Source organism: Balaenoptera musculus, chromosome 11 (assembly GCF_009873245.2).
Source record: "Balaenoptera musculus isolate JJ_BM4_2016_0621 chromosome 11, mBalMus1.pri.v3, whole genome shotgun sequence".
NCBI classification, from domain to species: Eukaryota; Metazoa; Chordata; class Mammalia; order Artiodactyla; family Balaenopteridae; genus Balaenoptera; species Balaenoptera musculus.
This window is the reverse complement of record NC_045795.1, coordinates 102935306-102958084: the sequence shown is the minus strand read 5'-3', so window position 1 is coordinate 102958084 and position 22779 is coordinate 102935306. Positions and strand designations below refer to the sequence as shown.

The following is a 22779-nucleotide window of genomic DNA, read 5'->3' as shown; positions in this document are numbered from 1 at the left end:
ATTCACGTTTAAGGTAATTATCGATATGATGTTCCTATCACCATTTTCTTAATTGTTTTGGGTTTGTTTTTGTAGGTCCTTTTCTCCTCTTGTGTTTCCCACTTAGAGAAGTTCCTTTAGCATTTGTTGTAGAGCTGGTTTGGTGGTGCTGAATTCTCTGAGCTTTTGCTTGTCTGTAAAGCTTTTGATTTCTCCATCGAATCTGAATGAGATCCTTGCCGGGTAGAGTAATCTTGGTTGTAGGTTCTTCCCTTTCATCACTTTAAGTATATCATGCCACTCCCTTCTGGCTTGTAGAGTTTCTACTGAGAAATCAGCTGTTAACCTTATGGGGGTTCCCTTCTATGTTATTTGTCATTTTTCCCTGGCTGCTTTCAATAATTTTTCTTTGTCTTTAATTTTTGCCAATTTGATTACTATGTGTCTCAGCGTGTTTCTCCTTGGGTTTATCCTGTATGGGACTCTCTGCGCTTCCTGGACTTGGGTGGCTATTTCCTTTCCCATGTTAGGGAAGTTTTCAACTATAATCTCTTCAAATATTTTCTCTGGTCCTTTCTCTCTCTCTCTTCTCCTTCTGGGACCCATATAATGCGAATGTTGTTGTGTTTAATGTTGTCCCAGAGGTCTCTTAGGCTGTCTTCATTTCTTTTCATTCTTTTTTCTTTATTCTGTTCCGCAGCAGTGAACTCCACCATTCTGTCTTCCTGGTCACTTATCCATTCTTCCGCCTCAGTTATTCTGCTGCTGATTCCTTCTAGTGTATTTTTCATCACTGTTTGTTTGTTCTTTAATGCTGCTAGGTCTCTGTTACACATATCTTGTATCTTCTCGATCTTTGCCTCCATTCTTTTTCCAAGGTCCTGGATCATCTTCACTATCATTATTCTGAATTCTTTTTCTGGAATGTTGCCTATTTCCACTTCATTTAGTTGTTTTTCTGGGGTTTTATCTTCTTCCTTCATCTGGTACATAGTCCTCTGCCTTTTCATCTTGTCTATCTTTCTGTGAATGTGGTTTTTGTTCCACAGGCCGCAGGACTGTAGTTCTCCTTGCTTCTGCTGTCTGCCCTCTGGTCAATAAATATATATCTTTTAAAATAAGGGGGGCTTCCCTGGTGGCATAGTGGTTGAGAGTCTGCCTGCTAATGCAGGGGACGCGGGTTCCAGCCCTGGTCTGGGAGGATCCCACATGCCGCGGAGCGGCTGGGCCCGTGAGCCACAACTACTGAGCCTGCGCGACTGGAGCCTGTGCTCCGCAACAAGAGAGGCCACGATAGTGAGAGGCCCGCGCACCGCAATGAAGAGTGGCCCCCGCTTGTCACAACTTGAGAAAGCCCTCGCACAGAAACGAAGACCCAACACAAAAATCAATCAATCAATCAATCAATCAATCAATCAATCAATAGAATAGAATAGAATACCATGGCCAAAAATTAGTAAAAATAATAAAATAAGAAGTGATTGCCTATGTACTGTTTAAAATCACCTTGGGCTCCATCCTTGATAACCTGGGCCCAGGTCAACACTGGGATGAGCCTCAGCTCTTTTCTAGGGAAGCCTCCTCCACCTGAGCTCTCTGCCCCAAGTCACTGTGGGTCCTCACACCAGGTGAGGAATGTATGATGTCCCGACCTTGGGCTTGGCCAGTGGACTATGGGCAGAGGTGATGGTGGGGCCAGTCTGAGCCGAGACTTTAAAAAGCATCACGTGGTCCCACCATTCTCTCATGCTTCTGACATCACCCTGGGAGGAGCAGGATTTGGCTAGACCACTGGCCCAAGGAGGATGAGAGCTCGTGGAGAGGACCGGACCCGATCTGAGCGCAGCCAGGCCCAGCCCAAGTCAGCTCACCTACAGACACACAAGAAAAACAAAGCTATTGTTGTCTTACGCTCACGAGTCTGGGGGGCTTTGCGACACAATATTACTGTGGCACCTGCTGCCTGACTCGGTCAGAAAAGCTGTGATCTACAAGTATGTCTCGATTTCTTTTCTTTTTTTCTGGCTGCACCACGCAGGATCTTCGTTCCCCGACCAGGGATCGCACCCAGGCCCTCGGCAGTGAGAGCGCGGAGTCCTAACCACTGGAACACCAGGAACTTCCTTACTGATTTCTTACTGTTTGTGAGAACCTGTACGAGGCATATCCCAGCGCACAGACACATATACGACATACAATACATAATACACACATACAACATACAGTACATAATACACACACACATGTACAATTAGCAACACGGTTCCTGTCCTCAAGGATCCTACATCTTAGCTCTGGGACCCTCCAACTCCCCAAAACCAGTGAGACAGCTCGAGGCCCAGCCCTGAGTCTGGCAGGAGATGTGTCCCCATTCCCAGATGAATGGATTCCCCCAGAGGAAGAAACTCCTCCCTGAACTCCTAAAAGATAAAGTCCCGGAAGAGCCCTGGGGACACGAAGTAAGCTGCGATGGTATCGTGAGCTGGGGGACATCTGAAGCAGGCTCAGGGCACCCCAACTCGGCTGCCTCTGGCCAGGTGCATCAGCGCCTTGGGATGAGGCTGCCAGCCTGCGTCTGTGCTGCAGGAAAGGGGTGCGTGTTTGCTCAAGGTCACTGAGCCCCCCCCCCACGTGTTGGCGCCGGCGATACCATCAAGTCTGAAGCACAGCGCGTGAGGTCTCTTACTCCCATTTTACAGACGAGGGGCCCAGCGTCCACTGGGCCCTACATGGCCTGCCCTTGTCACCTGTGTCACCTGCCCCTCCGCCCACGGCGCCTGCTCTCCTGCCGCCTGGTCTCTGCAGGTGCCCTGCGGCCCGGACACTCACGGCCCCCCTCCCCCCCCTCCCCTCCTCTGGTCTCGGCTCAGCTGTCACCACCTCAGTGAGGCCAGCCTCCTGCTCCACTGCCCACCCCACCCCGTTTCATCTTCCTCTTGACACTGATCTCTGAGTTATACACTCTGAAGTCATTCATTTCCGCTTAGTGTCTGACAAGGCAGGGACTGCGCCGTCTCCTTCACAGGTGTGAAGCCGGCCTGGCCCTGGCAGGTGATCAGTAAATCATAGAATGAACAAGTGAATGAAGAAATGAACGGATGAAGGAGTGAAGCTCTCGGATGTGGAGGAAATGGCACGAGTTCTCTGTGCAAACTGACCCACGATCCCAGCCCCACAGCAGGTTCAACCCACAGCACCTCCTCCCGGGCGCCCCCCGTCCCCGGCACTGGGAGACAAAGCATACTCTGTGCTCTCAGCAGTTCTGCTGTTGGAGCATGGAGAGTGGGGACATCACTTACAGTTTTCTTTTCTCGATCACTCTTTAAAAAGGCCTTAAAGTCACACATACTTTATGGGAAAACCAGTCAATTTACCATGACGATGACAAGCTATCGCTAAAGGGGAAACTTGAAAATGTGTATAAACACACTAGCTTCAAACTGTGACTGGTGTCCTCGCAGGTGAGGATGGTCTAGGAGGCTCCCAACAGCTACTTCAAATGGTCCCCTATTCTGTGACAGCGGCAGGGGAAACGCACGGGGTCAGGCAGGTCCCGGGAGACCAGCCAACGTCTCAACTGTGTCCAGAGCTGTCCCCACACAGATGCGAGAGAGCGCCCCCAGTGTCGTGCCCGGCACACAGCGTGTTCAGCAGAGGTCAGCTCACCCCCGTTCTGGGTCTCGAGCTCGAGAGGGACGCCTGTGTCCACCTGCGTCATTTAGAAATCTCATCACAGGCCTGTCCTCACATCTCACGGCAGCTTCTCCCGCTTGGAGAAACTTTAGTTCACAGAAACGGTGCCGTTTTACCGAGATGCTTCAAGCCCGGGAGCCGCATGACCTCAGGGGCTCTTGGTTGGTGGGTCGGTGGACACAAGGAGGGGTTGACCTGCTCCAGATCAGCCCAGCCCTCCCCCCACCCCCCAGGGGCCTTGGACTCTGTCCCTGGGCCTTGAGATGAAGCACCACAGATGATTGCTCTCCTTTTTTGGTAAAAGAGCAAGTTTCCACTGAATAAACCCTCTAAGCGAGTATTCCGATCTGGTGACATCTGCACAATAGCCAAGGAAAGAAATAATTACTATTATGGTGCCAAAATGATCCGGCCCTCCTCCTCGACTCTGGGGAAGACAGCGGGCCCCTGCCAGCCAACTTGGTTTTCTGTGTTGAAGGAAGGAAACAAGTGTGGCAGGGAGGGCGGTCTCAAACCTCCTGACGAGAGCAGAGCGGAGGGGAGGGGAAGAATCACGCATTTACTGCACATGGAGTTTATGTTGGCTGCAGTGATTTAGGGTCTCTAGGGGAAGCCTCAGGCCCGTCACACAGACGGGGATAATGTGGTTCTGAGAGAGAGACTGGACTGTCCCAGTCACACAGCCAGAAACACGGGGCCAGGCCCCGAGCTGCGTCCCTCTGGAGCATCACACAAAGCTCGCCCAGGCTGGGCTCACTGTGAAAACGGGGAGCCCCACCCCCCGTGGTGCTCAGAGGATGCAGTCAGTGTGGGAAATGCGGCGATGCCGTCTCTGAGGAATCGGGGGGCAGAAGGACTGCGTTTCCACTCCTGGAATCGGCCCAACACTCTCTGTCCGTTGGCTGAGCTTGGGTGCCACCCAAGGGGGTCAGAGCATCTTCGAGCAGAGCCCTGGCGGAGGGCTCGGTGGGGAGCTGGCATCCCTCCCCCGACAGACTGCGCGTCACAAGAGGTTCCTGGAGCTGCTTGGGCACTTCTGTTGGGAGGTGCAGAAACCCCAGGGCCACTTGCCTGGGGACCGCACTCCAAGCCAGGCTGCTCACAGCCATCGCCGGTCGGACAGGGCCTGCGACACCTCACTCCAAAGCAGTTTTCCAAAAGTCAAGGTCTTAGCAAGGCAAAGAGTTTGGGGATTTGAATCCAGCTTTGCTCCCCCCACACACCTCCCCGCATTGGCTGTGTTGCCTTGGGCAAGTTACTCTCCATCTCTGAGCGAGCTTGCTTCCTCCATGGGCACGTTGGCTGTCTCACCACATTGCTGCAAGAGTTAAGTGGGGGGTGATCCATGGAAAAAAATACTAGCACGGAGAACATGGATGTTCCCCAGTGGGAAAGCGTTATTTGATTTTCTTTAAACAGGGCCCATCCTCTAGTCCAAATTCATAAACACACACACACACACACACACGATTCACGAGTCTGAACTTGGGCAAACCCAGAGAAATGATCGTTTTTCGTCAACTGCCTCATAATTCAGCAGACGTTCACCGAGACCCTGTTACGCAGGGGGTTCCAGGCAGGACCCAGGAAGCCGGGTCACTGAGTTGCTGTCTTGGCACTTACAGCTGGGTGCGTGCTTCTGGCTGACCACGCTGAGAGGGGCCTGCAGTGTGGGGGTCGTCCCCCAGGAGGCGATGACCAGTCTGCCTGCTTCCTGGGGCTCACCAGGCAACCCCCTTCCTCCACACTGCTGTGTTGGGCTGGCTGGCTTGGATCTGGGTGGGCGTGAGATGCTAAGGGACAGGGGTCTCTCCAGGGCTCCTCCAGCTCCAGCAGGCAGGGCCCCTGCTGCCCACCCTCTGCTTCCAGAATCAAGGCAGGAGCCCACGGTCCTCCGGGGGAAGCTGCTACCGTGCAGTGGCCTCGGGCGGAGACCGCACCCCGACTTCACGCTCGGTTCCGAGCATGTTCTGCGTAGGTCCAGCTCACGCCGCAGGTTTCTCTGGTCTCATTTTTGCAGATGCAGAGGCCCAGAGAGGCCCAGCACACAGCTCGTCTAGGGCAGAGCCTGGGTGCAGCCACTCAGGCCACGTCCGTCCCAGCGTGTCCTGCAAACTCACTTCTCCGCCCTGGCCCCTGGGAGCCCAGCTCTCCGGCTCCGACTCGCCCAGGTTTCACACGCAGAGCTTCCTTCTCGGATGTCCAGGCAGGTGCTGAATACGCGAGGTGCCCCCAGGGTGCTTGTCCATGAGATGCCCCTGGTCTGAGTATCCCGCTGGGGTCCTCGGCGGCCTTTGACTTCTTCCTCTTACCGCTAACGGGACAGAAACCAAGGCACTGAGGGCGCTTCCCAGAGCTGTGAGCAGGAGTTCTGGTTCTGGTCCTGGCCCGCCCGGCTCGTTGCCTCACCTGGGAAATGGAGCGAAGATCCCTCTTGCTACCTTGGAAGCAACGTGTGCAGCGAAATTAAGCAAAGGCTACAAACACCCTCGGGAAAGGAGCAGGCACAGCTGGGCCTTCGTTATTTGCAGGTTGGTAACAGGCACTTGTGAAGCGCCTCGTCTGCCACTTGGGGTCCTTTCCCAGGGTGGGGGGAGGGAACCCGCCGGCTGCTCCCCTTCTCCCAGAGGCCCTGGCCCTTGGCGGCATCTCAGCAGTTATTTTTAGCTCTTGGTGGGCCGGCCAGGCCGGGTCCCATGCTGTTGGGCTCCCACTTCCGAAAGGCTCCAGCTCACAGAACAGAGACGAGGCCCCTCCCCCAGGCAGCCCCCCATGGGGCCGTCAGCGTGGCCTTCCCCAGGGACACATCCCAGTGAAGCCGACTCTGGCCCCACCTGTTCTAAAATTTCTTTCGGTGGCTCCTCTTCCTGGTCCATCTGCAGCCAGAGTTACTTCTAATGTTAACGTACTGAAGGGCAGCGGCAGCTCCCAAGCCTGGGGAGACGTGTGGGGACCTGGGTCCTGGCCCCAGCCTGCTGTTCAGGGTGGGACCCTGCACCCGCACCCACCACGCCTGAATCGAGGAGACGGGCCGTCCCTGCAGGCTTGCTGCGGCTTTGTCGGGGACCAAAAGAGGACGGCAGCCACAATCACCATTTTAGCTCCAGTCACGAGTCCGCGTGTAGGACCCGCGCCACCCCTGCCGGGCTCCCCTGGGCCAGGCCTGCTCACTCTCGGGCCTCCCGGGTGGCGACCACGGGAGCTCTGCATCCAGGCACCACCGCCAGCATCCCCACCTCACAAGGAAGGGGGGCCCCGGGTCGCGTCCCTGACCACACCATCTGCCTGCTGGTTTGAACCCAGGCGATCACTCCAGGTCCTGCCTCTCACCCTGGCCGCTCCCGGCCCCTGGTCTCACGTGCGCTGGAAGAGTCTGCGGGTCCCTAACACTGGAGACAGGTGCCGATCCACCCGACTTGAACGTCTTCAGGAAAAGACTCAGTGTTTGCAGATGGGAAAAAATAACCCAAAGTAATTGTTACCTAAGCGGGTGCAGACGGTTTCAATTTAGAAGGCGCCTGGCACGCGGTGGGGAGGAGCTGGCCTCGTGGAGCGCAACACAGGGCACGGGCTGGCGTGCTCGGGGGTCGCCAGGGTTGCCGGCACACGAACCCAGCAGCCAGGGAGCAGCTGCCCGGGAAGAAAAGGCCCAGAGGGCACATCTCCAAAGTTCGTTTTTAAGACGCCCGTGACCAAGGGTGTCATAAATCGACAGCTAAAGGCACCAGCCTCCCGAGCCGCCTGGCCAGCAGCCCGTCCACGGCTGTAGGCTCTGAAGGGTCAAGGACAGCTCTGACTCAGCCCGGAAGGGGAGGCTCCGGATACTGAAGGCCATCAGGCCCCCTCCTTCCTGCCCAAACCAGGTGGGGACCTCTGCTGTCCAAGCACAAGGCCCCCGGACATGTCCTGCTGCTGACCCGGTGCAGGCCCGGGCTGGTGTCCATTTCCTGCTCTGCTCTGAGCTCTGCGCCCCTGACCCTGCCCTCCGTGGGGTCTCCTCCAGCATCCTCCTTCCCCCGACCCTGTCTCTCCCTACCTCGCTCCCCCCAGGGATGGGCCCCGACTGGAGAGAGGATGGCAGTGACCTCAGAGGGCCACTCAGCTTCCTTATTTCCCAGTCATGACACCTCCCCTCAGGGAGTGACCAGGAGAAAAAGTCCCAGCTCCAAAGCTGGAGGAGCTAAGAGGCCAACGCGTGGACAGACAGCCGAAAAGGCACCGTGGAGAAGAACCTTCCTCTGCTGGAAGGTGTCGCAGGAACACTGAGGGGACCCGGGGCGGGGAGACCCGGCCGGAGGGTGGGCAGTGGCAGGCCCGCAGCTGGTGCTGGAGGTGGCCGGGCCGCCGGGTAGGCTGCAGCCGCGGGCACACGCTGGTCCAGCGCCCACACAAAGCAGTGCGTTAGGAGGTGGCTGATGCTACCCAGGCCTCCAGAATCCCTTGGCCCCGTGGGCAGCACCAAGCTGCTTGACAGTGGTCGTAGCGACCCAGGAGCTGATCCGTTGGAAGCAGCCAAGCCCTGCTCGGCACCCTGGTCCAGGCCATCTGTGAGGCTCTGGCAGCAGCAGGTTCCCTTCCTCCCGAGCGGCTGATGGTCCCCAAGCCCCAGGCTCTGGTCACCCAGCCCGATCGTGGCTTCTCTTCTCAACCATCCGCATCCTGGATGGTGCAGGGAACCCGTGACCTGGCCTCTGCTGCTCCAAAGCTTGGGATGCTCACCTTTAATGCAGGAGGACACGCCCCTGACTCATGGTGCCTAGCTCGTGACGGGGAAGCCCGCGCCCGCGTCCTGCCCCGGGCCCCTGCGCCCCTGCACCCCTGCACCTCTGCCTGGATGGAGTCCCAGCTGTCATTCAAGTCCCAGCTCACCTGGAGCCATTTCTGCAGGGACTGTCCCCCCGCCCTACCTGTCTCATTCTTCCCTGCTTCCCTTACCCTAGTGACCTGCACTTGGAGGGGGTGGGGCCTGTGTGGGTGCCACGTGTCCAGTCCCCACACGGGGCCAGGCCCTCTACATGCACTACCTCACTTGGTCCCCTCACTGACCCTATGGGGTAGGTAGAGACTGTGATCCTTCTCTTGCTGTAGCTGAGAACACTGAGGCTCAGGGAGCTTGGGCAACTTGTCCGGGGTCACAGGGCCAGCAAGTGGTTGAACTGACTTGAAATCAAGTCTCCCAGATAACCAAGGTACATGTTTTGCTCTACTTTCAAATATAACCTACATATACGTTAAAATGAGGTCCATCTGCTCTCAGTTCCTGACCTGTGCACAGAGCATCCGTGGTGCTGAGAAGAGCTCCCTTCCCTAGAATTACCCACTTTTCCTTTTTAGCACAGCACCACATGTAGGTAATTCGACTGTTCTCCTCCTCCAACACGTGACACACCTGAACACTCCAGAAACTGCTTCCTCCAGAGACGGAGAGTGGAGTCTGTTTTCCCCTTACCAGAAAGCCTGAAATATTTCCACCTCGGGGCCAGGTGAGTAGTTCTGAGTGAACAAACACTCCTTTGGAGGAAATTCCTTTAGAAAGGTAACAGGGTGACAAGTTATCAGGCACTTCCTGCCCTGAGACGAGAAAAGACGGCACTGGGCTTCCAGAAGCATCCATGTGGCTCTTGAAGCCCCTCACGCTGAGCCTGATGCAAGATTCAGACCAAAACTTGCCTCTAACCCTCAAAAGGGCTGCGTGTTTTTGTCACCTGCTTCACATGTGAATGAATAGATCAGGGCACCTTCCCCAGCAATCACTGTCTAAATGTCTTTATTTTTATTCATTTTTTTTTAAAGATTTTTTTCTTTTTGATGTGGACCATTTTTAAAGTCTTTATTGAATTTGTTACAATATTGCTTCTATTTTGTTTCGGTTTTTTGGCCGTGAGGCACGTGGGATCTTAGCTCCCTGAACAGGGATTGAACCCGCACTCACGGCATTGGAATGCGAAGTCTTAACCACTGGACCGCCAGGGAAGTCCCCTAAGTGTCTTTAAAAATGGAATCAGTAGCGGGTAAAGAACGGACATGATAAAGGGAAGCCCCCAGATGGTGATAAAGAGGGTGCTCGGTGACAGGGACATCCTTCAAGAGGTCCCGTCGAGGGTGACATGGAGTTCGGCTTAAATAAAACGGGGAGCGTAAGCCCCCTGCTTCAGAGAAGATGGGAAGTACGCCCCTAGTCTGGGGACAACGAGGTCCTCATCTTGAAGATCGCGTCTGGGGATGAAGACAGCAGGGGTCTGTGGGTGGCGGAGGGCAGCGCCGATATCTACTGATATTGACAGGTGCCCGGCAGCTACCACATCATGTTTCCTCACCAGGGAGATGCTATGACTCAGCCACAGGCGGGGAAACGGAGGCTCGGGGAGGCTTAGTGCCCTGTCCAAGGTCACCGGAGTCGTGTACTCTGAAGCCTCTCCCCATGCTCCCCTCCAGGGAAGACCCGTCCCCCTTTACCCCAGGGACACCTCCACCAGAGGCCCAGGGTACCTGCCGCCTTCCCTGCCCTGGGAGGCTCTGGAGGTAGGTACCCGGGTCTGTGTCATTTCTGCAGCCCACGCCCAGCACAGACTGCACAAGGGAGGTCCCCGGGCTGTATCTGCTGCAGGAGATGCCCAGTCTGCTGACTGCAGATATTACACTTCCAAGTTCAACGACATTGACGCTGCACTATTTTTTTTATTTTTTTGGCCGCACCACATGGCATGCAGGATCTTAGTTCCCCGACCAGGCAGTGGACGCGCAGAGTCCTAACCACTGGACCGCCAGGGAATTCCCGACGCTGCACCTTACTTAAAGTAAATTCTACCCAAGAAACACCTGTGGTGACCCTGGCCCACTCCTTGGAACCTGCCCAATTGAAGCTGAAAATCTGGGGGTGGGCCCAGCTGTCTGGGTTTCCACCGGCCTTCCTGGGACCCTGCTGCCCCCAGGTGTGAACCCGATCTCTCTCAATCTGTCTCAGCCACAGGCAGCTTCACTGCTGTGTCATCATCATCATCTTCATTTTATAGATGAGGAAACGGAGGCTCGTGGAGGCTTTTGCTTCACGCAAGAAAGAGGCAAGGGACCAAACAATCCCACGTCAGAGACGGATATCCAAGCTGGCAGGTCTGGGGATGCATAACGCGCATACAGAAGGGCAAAGGGGAGGGACCACGAGGGCCTGGAAGGGACCCAGAGGCGGCTGGGGCCTGCCTTCTGCGTCGGACGCCTGCACCCACCGCGGGTGGGGCCCCGTGCACTCTCCAGGCATCCATTTCACTCTCATGTTTACTACAGCAACAAATGTACACAGTTTTCCAACACTGGAAACAGAACATATGAGTGTAACTGACGGCAATTATAGACTAGATCCCGCAAGGGGCCTTGACTCAAAACTCCCTGCGTGGAAAACACACACGTACCTCCTTCTCCCCTTGAATTTCCTAAATACTCTTCTTCTGACTGGGCAGGGCTCCCACCAAAGAGAGTCAGGCTTAACCGCCGCCCACAGACACTCCCCCAGAGCTTCCTCTTCTCACATACACCCCAGCCCCGGCTGAGTTTTTTAAAAAGTTAAAAGATAAATAAGACACATACAAACTGCCTTTAACACTTTCCCTCAAACATTTGCACATAATTAATTCACTGTTCATCAGTTAGGAACGGGTCTTTTATACTCTGTCAATAAAGAGAGGGCAACTCGGGCCCCACCAGTGTAACTGTGAACGCACCGTGGTGCAGTCGGGAGGCTGTTCACGGGAAGGGCCTGGAGCCGCTGTGCTGGAGACGGAAGGGCTCCCGCCGCCCACGTCCTCCCAACACCCCGCCCCAGCGGCAGGCGGGACTGGGGGCTGCCCGCCTCTCCGGCCCCTCTCTCCCGCTCATACCACTGCTCCAAGGGGCTTCCAGTGAGTCACCGTGAGCAGCTGGTGACCAGGGATGGCGTGAACGAGAGGCCCGGCTTCCTCGGTGCTGTATTTAGAACAGCACACAAACTCCCACCCCTGCTTCTCCACCTGCTCAGACCTCCCGGAAGCTCCCCCAACTCCGCCTGCCGCCCCCTCCCTCGCTGGCCCTGCCCTGGATCCCGTCTCGCCGGGTGGTCACTCCCTGCTTAGCGTCCTTCCCGAGCGTCCACAGGGTCTCACCACAGAGCCCTGAGCTTCGCAGGCCAGGGGCTGGCTCCCCCCCGCTCCTGGGGCTAGACTCCAGGGTCCAGCTAAACCCTCGGGCCGGGAGTCCCACCTGGACAGGACGTAAGCGTGCGATCCCGTGCGTCTGAGTTTTGCCGGTACGGCACGGCCTCCTCTGCCTGGAACGCTGGTTCTCAACCTCAGCTGCTCGCTAGACTCACCTGGGGGATTTCAAAGGTCCTGACACCACGGCCACACCAAAGTCCCGAGAGATCAGAGTCTCTGTGGAGTGAGGGGCCCCAGCATCAGTATTTTTCAAGACCCCCAGTGTTTCAGGGGCATCCCCGGAGAGGACCACGGCTCTCAGCTATGGGCCCCTCCTCTACACCCTTTCTTCTCCCCTCAAGCTCCTCTACTCAGCCGACAAGACCCAGCACCTCGCCAGCCTGCCAGGCGTTGGGAAGCCGTGTGCCGGTGGGTGGCCGAGCCTGCCTCGAGCACCCGAGTTAGAGGCCTCAAGGCTCCCCTGCCCCAGCTCAGTCGACAGCAGCCCTGCCCCAGCCTAGGCCACCAGACCAAAGTCCTGGTCCCCCTGCTGGGTCCTCTCCACCCTGCTGACGCAGGTCCTTTCACGTGAGTGGTTGTTGATATTCCTAGCGTCTCTGGTCTGATCTATTATTCCGGGTCATACACTCCCTCCTTCACTCGTTCGGCAAACACTGCTGATGCCTCTACTCTCTGCCCAGGCCTGGGCCGCACAGCAAGGGGAAGGCCGTGGGGCTGAGCGAGAAGCGAGCACACGACACCGTAAGTCAGTTTCCGTTGCCTCCACCAAAGGAAGAGTTACCCCTCAGGGTAAAAGTACTAGGACAAAGCTGAGCGCTTCACAGGGGCTGCTTAAGGGGGCGGGGGGGACAGGTCCCTCGGCCATCAGGATGCCAGTGCCTGTGTCCGTGCACTGCTCCTCGTACAGCACCTGACCCAAGGTTAATGCACGATTGGCAACCTTCACCACTACACACTGACGATCCTAATAATAACCTTCACGTCTACACCTTCTGAAAGCACATAGAAAGGTGACACTGTGCTAAACATAGCTCAGAAAATATATAAAGCAGAAACGGATGAGAAATGCTCTCTTAAAGAACACGCCTGGAAGCGTGGCTGTCAGAGGAGACGGTGCTTTAGCGTCCATCCTGGGTGCCTTTCTTAGCAACAGGGCCCTGTTTTGTCTGAACCAGCAAACACGCAGCAAACAAGTTAGATCTCCTGCCTCCCTTGCAGCTGGCCTTGGCCGCCGTGTGATGCTGTCCTGGCACCTGCGGTGTAGCTGCAACACGACGGGGAGCTCTGCACTGCCTCCTGCTGAGCCCGGGAGCTGGAGCTGGTACCCGTGGGCATGAAAGCCACGCGCTGAGAACAGCTGAGCCAAGCTACGGAGGGAGCCTTGGGCGTGGATGGCACGGCGGCGTCCCGAAGCCGCCTTGGGCTTCACATGTCATGGGAGAAAAATAAACCTTTGTTTGTTAAGCTACCGAGGTCAGGGGTCTGATGCAGTCAAACAGCCCCCCGACTGGTACGTGTGCTCTGGTGGACAAGGAGAGCCTCAGACCCTCACCTCTGAACGGGGTAACGTATTAACTGTTATGAGGGGTTGGAAATTGCACGAAAAGGGCCTTGGTCAGAGCCTGGCATGCAGATGGCACTCAGTAAAGGGCAGGAATATAATTCTCATTTCTGGCAAAGCCCTGAGGCCCATGAGGTCATCCTGGAACATTCTAAGGTCAAACAGAAAACACAGGTAAGCGGGGTGCTAACTGAGCACCTTGCCGTGCACACCAGGCTGCCAGCCACACCACCCAACCCAGGGTCTCCAGGTTTCTTGCTGGAGCACAGCTGAGCAAGGAGATTTACCTTAAAATCGAGTTAGCACAGCATTTGTAGAAACCCGTGTTTCTACAAATTGTGTTACAGAAACCAGCCATGAAACCGCCCTTGGTAGGTCTGTTTACTCTGTGAAGCGTTTTCCATCTGTCCCTCAGCCGATCTTCACTGCAGCCCCTGCAGCCGGGCAGGGGACCCGAGAACCCGGCACCCCTGCTCCCAGCCTCGGTGTCCCCCGCTGGGGATGGAGGGGGTCTAGGGGCTGGCAGAGTGAAGGGGAGGAGGCACCACCCTCCCCTGGGCCCCCGTAGCCTTATTTTATTCTATCACTGCCCTGTCTGGCCCATTTGGTAGATGAAACAACTAAGGCTCGAAATGGTCAGGCGTCCGAGGCCCACGGCTGGAATCGCAGTCCAGCAGACACCTGGACCCAGGTGTGTCTGCGTCGGGGCCCTTCTGTCATCTGGGGGGCAGGTCCCCCCGGAAGCACAGGAGTGCAGATGACAACCGACAGCATGACTGGAAACGGGGAGGTCTAGGCCGGCCTGGCACTGGCGAGGCCCTGGGGCCTTGGGAGGTGTTTTTGCTCTGTGTTTTTAATCCTTGTATCCCTCCAGTTGGCCCCATAAATGCCCTGACATTTCCCCCATAGAGGCTGTACTTAAATTTAAAAGCTATGTGGGAAAGAATGAAGCACCTCTCTGTAGGCGTCATGCCGGTGTGAACACCGAGTCATGTGCGGTGTGATAAAGGAGGCTGGGCTGCAGACCCAGCAGGCCTGGGCTCAAGTCCCTCCGGCCCCCCGCTCCCCTCCACACCCCTGCGAGAAGCAACCAGGCACAGGGCGTAACCACCAGCGTCTGCTTGCCCAGCCGGCACAAGACCCCACAGAGGCAGCCCAGCACCCGCTTTCTCCCACTAAGGAAGCCACAGCCACACTCATCTCTAGACAACCGAAGTCACACTGGGTTCATTTCTTGAATAAAACACCGCCCACAGGCACTTGCCAGGGAGATTTCCTGTGAGTCGTTGGAAGAAACTGATCAATCAAGGAACTTAAAACAGGTGAATGCAAGCAACCAGCTTTGAGCTATATTTAGAATGTCAGAGAGAGACAGGCCTCAGATTTGGATGTTAATTTGGAAACATCAAAAGGCAGGCTGTTTCTTTTCTCTCTTTACTCTAAAAAAGAAGGCTTTTCAAATTGTTTTTCAAACTTCTACGCCCAGACAACATAAACAAGGCAGGACAGTTACTCCCCCCCCACAGATTTGGCCAAAGGCAGCTGATAAGAAGGTAGCTGACCTCCAGATTAAAAGCAGGTAACTTAAAATTCCGTAGGAGGTGTTTCGTGTTTGCATAGTACAAACATTCTTTTCTTTCAGAATGCCCCCATGGTGTTCAGCTCATTGCAACAAACGTTAACAGAGACAAACGCGATAGGAAAAAAGTCATTCCTATCATGGGTCTTACGGTGTAGAAGGTGCCAAAGTAAATAATGACAGTCCCACAGTGAAAATCAGGATAATCCTCGAATATTCTCTCAAACAGTCTCACAAATATCACTGGGACTGTTTGCAAAGCACTACAGAACATTACGACCATAGTAAGAAAGAATTTAGTCAATATTCTCAGTTATGAGGACCCTTGCACATATGTGGCTGAAAAGGGGCTCTTGGTAGACCAAATTGCAGTTCCTTATATACAAAACGCCCCAGGCAAGCTTTCCCTCCTGTCACAAGGACTCCCAGGCCTGTCACTTCTCCCCTACCCCTCTTTTCACTTAATTATTTCCCTATCAGATAAAACGGAAGCAACGTTTCTGGATCTGGGCCAGGATGATAGATTTCTACATTGAAGCAGTGCAGAAATCACCATGGTCAGTTACAAGGAACTCTTCATTCTTAAGACTGTTAGACAAAGAAAGATCTCGACTGGGAGCCTTCCCAGCCACAGAGAATGTCACCCAAAAGATTGAGGAACTACATACTGATTTAGGCAACAAATGCTGCATTCTGACGGTTACTATGGATTTTGTTACTGATGAAGAATCAAAGACTTGGCCTGGGGACATGTGTGTGTGCACATGTGTGCGTGCATCTGTATGTGCTTGTGAATGTGCCCGTGTTCGGGGTTTTCTCATGACCACACGGCCCTTGAGACCCTTACTGTTCTCCTGGTCTGAATGCTTTGGAAGCATCCTGAGGCCGCACTGGGCTGTGTACGGCACTTGTACTGAGAGCATGGCATTGTCTGAAGTCCTGTGGGGGAAACCAGGGCCCGTTCTGTGCAGAGAGCACTTTATAAACGTGAGAGAGGGTGACTTGGCCTGGGGCAAGTTCTTACACAAACACATCCGGGCTTTTCAGTGGAGGTTTCTAATCAGCCTGCATTCAATCCCAGACTCAACAGAAACTGCTGGTCAGACACATTCTTTGTTGACATAACTGCACATTTTTCACTTACAAACATCCCGTGGAGAACGTCTTTTCCCAGTTTCAGTGCATGAATCAGAAGTGGAAAGCTGAGGAGGAGGCGCCCCGGAGCGGGGGCTCAGCCCCGGGCTACTCACCGTGGTCGTGGGCGAACACCAGCAGCTCCAGCCCCACCAGCATCCGAGCCAGCTCGTCGTAGCGGCCGCAGTGCTCCCCCGCTCCGTGGGACACAAAGACCAGGGCCCTGCAGGGACGAGAGATGGCCGTTAGGAAGGCGCAGGCCACGGAGGCCGTGTCCAGGGCGGGGCAGGGCTCCCGCAGCATCAGCGGAGAGTCAAAGACTAAATCACGGGTCTAAGTGAGAGGGCACACTGTTAAAACATGGGCTTCAGGGTCACCCAGAACGGAGCCGGTTCCTAGAGAACAGTCACCACAACAGTGTCTCCAGTCGCGGGCTGGGGGAGTCCTGGGAGCTCACTTCTGCAGGTGCTGGCGTACGGGGGGTCCTCCATCGGCCCCACCCAAGGGGCCAGACCTGAGCCAATCAGGGCACCATGGTCGCAGCCGCAGTCACTGGCTCAAGTGGCTCCAGCCAAGCGAATGGGTCCAGGAGGAGCCGACCCTAGAGGACAGGTCAACCCGAGAGAGGAGAGGCACGAAGGGGGAAGCCAGCCCTAACGGTGCTGTCTGGGCCCTGAATCCAGCTAGACCCGAAGCCAGCACGCTCCCAGCCCTGCTCCCAGCCCCGCTCCTGGCTGTGCTGTGCAGGCACTGGGTTTTCTGTCACTTGTGCCGACAGACAGCTCTTCCCACTGTCGTGCGGATAACTCCATTCCGCACGTGCTTGCCCTCAGCTGCTGGAGTTTGTGCTCCATGTGCAGCTTTTCTTCTCTTCCCCCCTTTGCCCACCTGGCTCCCTCCTCCCTCCCTTCCAGGCCCTCTCAGGAGAGAGATTCCACAGCTTCCTCTGGGCTCCAAACCCTCTGTCCAGCAGGGGCCAGGCGGCTTGCTGCCCTCCCCGCTGGCTGTAGCCTTCTTGAGGACACACTGACTCTCTCTCTCTTGCTGCCTCTTTGTGGCTGGCACAGTTTTGAGCTACAGCTGGCACTCTGCAAATGCGGTAGGAAGGAGGGAAGGAAGGAAGGAAGGGGGGAAGGGAGGGGGGGAGGGAGGGAGGGAGGGAGGGAGGAAGGGAGGGAGGAAGGAAGGAAGGAAGGAAGGAAGGAAGGAAGGAAGGAAGGAAGAGGCTGTGACATTTTGAAATAAACGCGGTATCTCGCACCCAAGATCTGTGCAGCGGAAGCCTCAGGACTGAAAGCAGAGCCTGGCTGGGCGCTCAGTCACCCCCGCCGAAAGGCTTCCATGCGGTGAGCCCACCTGCGGACACAGAGAGCAGCCCCCATCACACCGCGCTCACCCCAGAGTCAGCCAGCAGTGGAGGGCTACAGGAGGGCACTCAGATTCTTGAATATACTACTGCCCAGACTAGTACTGGTAGCATGAGGCCCAGAGAGGCTAGAGTCCCCTTCAGGCAAGGAGGGAACTGCTGTGAGCCACGCCCATAAAGACGAGGGGGAGGGGGAGGAGAGGGGAGGACAGCAGCTGCCCCTTCACGGAGCATTTCCTATGTGTCAGTTCCTCTGCTAAGTCCACATACAGGATTTCTAATCCTCATAATCATCCTACCTTTACCTTCTTTACTGCTGAGAGTGAAAACCAGAGAGGTCACATAGCAAGTGGGTAGAATGTAGATCAGAGCATGTCACCACCCGGCTTCCAGGTCTCCAGTGGGCAACCAGCAGGCTCAGAGTACAAGTCGTCCTGTCCCTTCCTGTGTCACCACTCCTCGACCCCTTCCCGCTCACCACCCGTCCTCACCAGGGGCTTCCAGCCATTCTTCAGCAGCGCCAGCTCTTCCCACCTCAGGGTCTTTGGCCCCTCTCCCCGGAGCACCCTCCCCCAGATCTCCCATGGCTGCTCCTCGTGCCCGGGACTCATGGAAGACGTCTCCTAGAGCGGCCTCCATCCCTCAGGCCTTTCTGACCTGCACTGGGCCCTCACTACACATCACAGTTTGCCCTTGTTTGCACTGGGCCCGTACTGCACATCACAGTTTGCCCTTGTTTGCACTGGGCCCGTACTGCACATCACAGTTTACCACTGCTTTGCTATTCACTTGCTCACCTGGTTCCTGGCTCTCTCCTCCACTTCAAGGTCAGCTCAAGAGGCCAGAAGCCTTGTCCATCTTGCTGCTGGCAGAATCCCAGAGCTGCCGCAGCCAAGTGGCACTGGCACATATGTGGTGAGCGAACAGACTCCTGTGTTCTCTCTGCGGCTCCCCTCTGCCAGGGTGTGTAGGGGCAGAGGGGCCCCGCATTTTATTCTTTGAGCAGTGCACAAAGCACCAGCACTAACCTCAGTTTCCTTTTGCATCTGTCCTCCCTGCCCTTTTCCTAAAATACAACAGACATTTCACACCCTCTTCATTGCTCCATGGAATGTCCAGCCCCCTCTGTTTGATCAGACATCAATTTGGGCAGATTACGCCTGCCCACCTGACACTTCCGGGGTCGGCTGATGGGACTTCTCTCAGCTACCCAGAAGCATGGCTGGAACCTCTGAACAGCCATCATCGGCCATCGGCACAAGGGGCTGTGCTCCCAGAAGGGGCAGCTCAAGCACTTTAATATCCTTGGGGAATGTGGCAGCTGCTGGATTAATTCAGCCCACAGTTAACACAGACAGACAAGCCGGGTCACGGGACAGCCAGCCTCTCCCTGCGGTCAGGACCCACTGGGCGTAGGAGGACTTCAGAGTCTCAATTTGCATCCACAGGAGTGGCACACGGCCATCACTGCCACCATGCTGGGAACCGTCTGTTAACAGAACCCACCCTGGACACCACATGGGGGAGAACGGGTGCTCTTACTGTACAGGAAGAACTTCTTCCCCAGCAGTTCTCAACTCGGGCCACAACCTGAAATCACACGGAGAGCTTTCCAAAGTGCCAAGGCTGTGTCCCACCCCCGGAAGCAGCTCTGGTTAACTGGTCTGGGTGGGAGAGTGCCCCAGAGGTTCCGCTGTGTGGCCGAGGCAGAGAAGCGCCTCTCACCACGTGCAGCGTGGCCAACGATGCCGCTCAGGTGCCACGTGGGCCCCCCAGTGGCGAGAAAGCAGCCCTTCTGGAGTGGAGACTCCCAGCCGCTTGGGAGCCTCTTACCTCCCGGGGGGACACGCTGGGACAACCACAGGCTCATCTAGACCGCGGCAGAGGCTTCTGAGGCATGCTGCCGCCACCCCTGTGGAAACCAGCAGACCGACGTGGCCATCCACTGCGGGCAGCAGAGGCCTCTGCCAACCCCCGCACAGGTGGGCAGCACCTGCACACTCGCCTCCCCCCGACCCAGGCCAGGCTTCTCCACAGACACGCCCTCCGGCACTGGCCTCGTTCCGGTCCTGAGCTGCTGCTGCCATAAGTGGGGTTCTCCGTAGTTCCTGGTTTCAGCTCTCACCTGGACCCCGATTCTGAAACATCAGTCTCCCCTCCTGCTCCCCACACTTCCTTGTTCCCTGGACCTGAGCCTTTATTTTGTAGAATCTGTCTAGCAAAGAGAAGATCCAGTCACATGAGACTTCCTGCTGCGTCAGAGAGAAGCTGCTGGCCCCGTGCTCACGCCCTCATCTCCCTTCTCCCCTCGGCCGAGGGCTACCCTTCTTCCTAGCGCTCAGATAAGCAGATCAGGGTGCACTGCTAAATGTTTAATAACCGTAGTGAGTGGTCCTCATTTGTAGCGTTTGCCAGTTTCCATGGTGTAAATGCTCTCAGCACAGCGGATTTCAAGTTATTAACGTGACACCACTGGACACGGTGCTGGGGAGAGGTGTACACAGTCGACTCCCGAGAGCCAGGCACGTGGGCGCCGGCACGGAACCCCTGCGCCAACCAAGGCCTCTCTGGGGACCCCTCTTTCTGACTGTGCTTGGACTGTCGCTTGGGTCTCAGGCCTTTTCTGATCACTTCAGGTGAAGGGTCCCTTCAGCACGCGACACCGTCTGAATTACTGGTCCACGGCCACGCTTTGCTTGGCCTCCCCTGACCCCCGACCGGCATGTACTCTCCAGAGCAGAGGTCTCATTTATCTCATTTATGACGAAGCTCCCAGCTGAGGAAGATGCTGGCGCACCCAGGAGCTTAGGAAGGATGTGCTGACAGGCTGCAAGACCCCTGGAGCCCGGATCCCTCTGCCTACCGCATCCCACAGGCTCAGACCTCATGCCCAGGGTGCCCCTCTGCTTGGCCCCACCCACCCGTCAGGACACCCCCCCCTCCCCCGGGCAGACCTTCCTGCCTCCCCCAACCCCCAAGGGCTGCTGTAGGTGGAGCCTCGGCTCACTGTCCCATCCTGTGATCTAAACCTGAGGCCGGGCCCCAGCCTCTCCCAGGTCCCCACCTCGTGGCCACGGGAACATCCAGCCATGTCCCGAGCTGCGTGTTTACGCTGTGTCTTTGGGGAAAAGGGAACTCCCCCAGCACATTCACCACTGCATGCTGGCTGCCACTTGGCATCGCTCCTTTGGGGTTTCACGTGGAGACCCCGTGATTACATTTCAGCTCTGGGAAACATAGCACTGTGGAACCAGCATGCCAAGTAAATAAACACCAGCCTCACTCAAGGCTGTGAACAGGGAGCAACGGCTGAAGCCAGCACAACTTGGTTGGATTCCCGGCATTGCCACGCGTGACCCCGGGCAAGGCCCCTAGCCACTCACAGGATGGCAGCAACAGCAGTCCTTTGACTGAGATCACCCAGAAATACTGACTCAAGGCTTATCACGTGCCAGGCCCCAGGGACACGAGACGGACCAACAGCACTGTCCTGCCCTCACACAGCTGACAGTCTAGTGGGAAAGACAGATCTCAGCAGAGAACACACATGTCAGCGTGTGTTGTGAGAAGCACCGTGAACACAGAGGGGGGCGGCAGGGAGCCTGATCTGCCCTGGTGGGAGCGGCCGGGAAGGCAGGCTGAGAAAGAGACAGGCGTGGTGGGAACGAGAGCTGTCCTTTGCAGGGTCCTGCCCACCCCAGGCCCAGAGAAAAGGCCTCCCATCCGGACGCTGCTGCGAAGAGCCGGGGGTTCTGCATGCAGAGGATGGGACCGAGCAGGGCAGTGACCTGATCTGACTTCCTGAAGCCCCCGGGGCTGCTGTGGACAACAGAGCAGGGAGGCAGGGGACGACGTCTGCCGAGGAACCCACGTGGCCAGGCCCCCAGCAGGTGCCAGGGAAAGCAATCCCCTCCCTCCTTCCTCCCCTCATGTCTGCATCCTCGACAAAGGAGGGCAGCAGAACATCAGCGAGGCCGTTTATGCAGACAAGGCAATACCCGCAGCGGCAGGAACGAGGCTCCAGAAGACGCTGGCGAAGATCTTTTTCCTGGAACTTCTTCACCGGCTGCAGCCAGCAGGGAGCCAGTCGTTCCCGTTCCGGGAGAGGGCGACTGCCGGGCCCGGCCCCGGGAGCAGATGGCCTGCCTGGCATCCAGCCCTGGGAGGTGGGGCAGCTCCCAATAAAGCACATGCCGCCTTGAGATGGACACACTGCGGAGCTCCTCGGCACTTACAAGCCAGGGCCGGTTTATCTGTGCCCAGGTTTGACAAGGCGGAACTTGCCCTGCATCAAATAACTGATTCTCTTTATTCCTCTGCTCGTTCACTGTTTAAGTGACTGACCTCTCTGGGGCTCAGTTTTCTCAGCTGTAAAAGGGGGACAATCGTAAAACCACTGACCACAGAGGAGTCGCAAGGTAAACAAGAAAACAGGTGTGGAATGCTCTGGGTCCTGCCTGGCACTGTCCTCGGTGAGGATGTTTCTCCGACGGCACAGGGGGTCCTACTTGCAGCCTGGAGGCCGGGTTCACGCTGCAGCCCCCGTGAGCTGGCCCTGCACCTCTGTGGGCCTCGGTTTCTCCACCTGTGAAACGGGGGCACTGGCGCTTCCTTGATGGGGTTGGAGATGAAATGAGAGAATGTATGTGAAAATACGCTGAGGGGCTCCGCAGCCCCTGTCATGGGCTCTGCCTCACTCACCCGCTGGACAGGGAGCCCATTCATGGACCCACACTGGGCAGAGGCCCCGGAAGGGCGGGCGGGGAACGGGCCAGCCGCCTCACGCGCTTCGAAGACAGAGAGCGGTGCTGGGATGCAAAGAACTCATCCCCACCTGTTTCCTACAGGACTTTGGCCTCGGCTGGGATCTGCCCCCACCTCCGTCTGCACACCGGCAGGGTGGGCACATGGCCGTCGGGAGAACTGAGGGGAACAACGTCAAACACTCGGCCTGGCCTGGCTGCAGGAGAAGACGTCAGCCCCCTTCCTGTGCACCCTTCTCCCAGACATGCCGACTCATCAAGAAGAACTGACTGTCCAGCTGAAGAGATGTTCTGCTCGTTTCATTAGGGAAAAAATTCAGAAAACCAAGGATTTCTTGGAGGAGATTTTTGGTCGGAGGGACACAGTAGATGTCTGCACCACCAGGCAGCAGCTCAGGTGGGGTCACCTGACCCAGGAAGCGGCAGCCTTTGTGGGCACCAGCCCCACTGACCCTCATAATGTCCCCCAATGCAGGGGGCGGGAGGGGATCCTCCTGCCTCTTCAGGGGCTGTACTTGCTT

General features: G+C 56.5%; 1 protein-coding gene across 3 annotated transcripts in view; it reads right to left on the bottom strand.

Annotated features, from left to right (window-relative positions):
- Positions 1-22779, bottom strand: part of MGLL (monoglyceride lipase) — a 103678-nt gene that overhangs the window by 51804 nt on the left and 29095 nt on the right. For all 3 annotated transcript variants that reach the window (XM_036868539.1, XM_036868540.1, XM_036868538.1), the window contains exon 3: positions 16246-16352. In XM_036868539.1, the coding sequence (XP_036724434.1) occupies positions 16246-16352 (107 nt within the window). The remainder of the gene's footprint in view (positions 1-16245; positions 16353-22779) is intronic.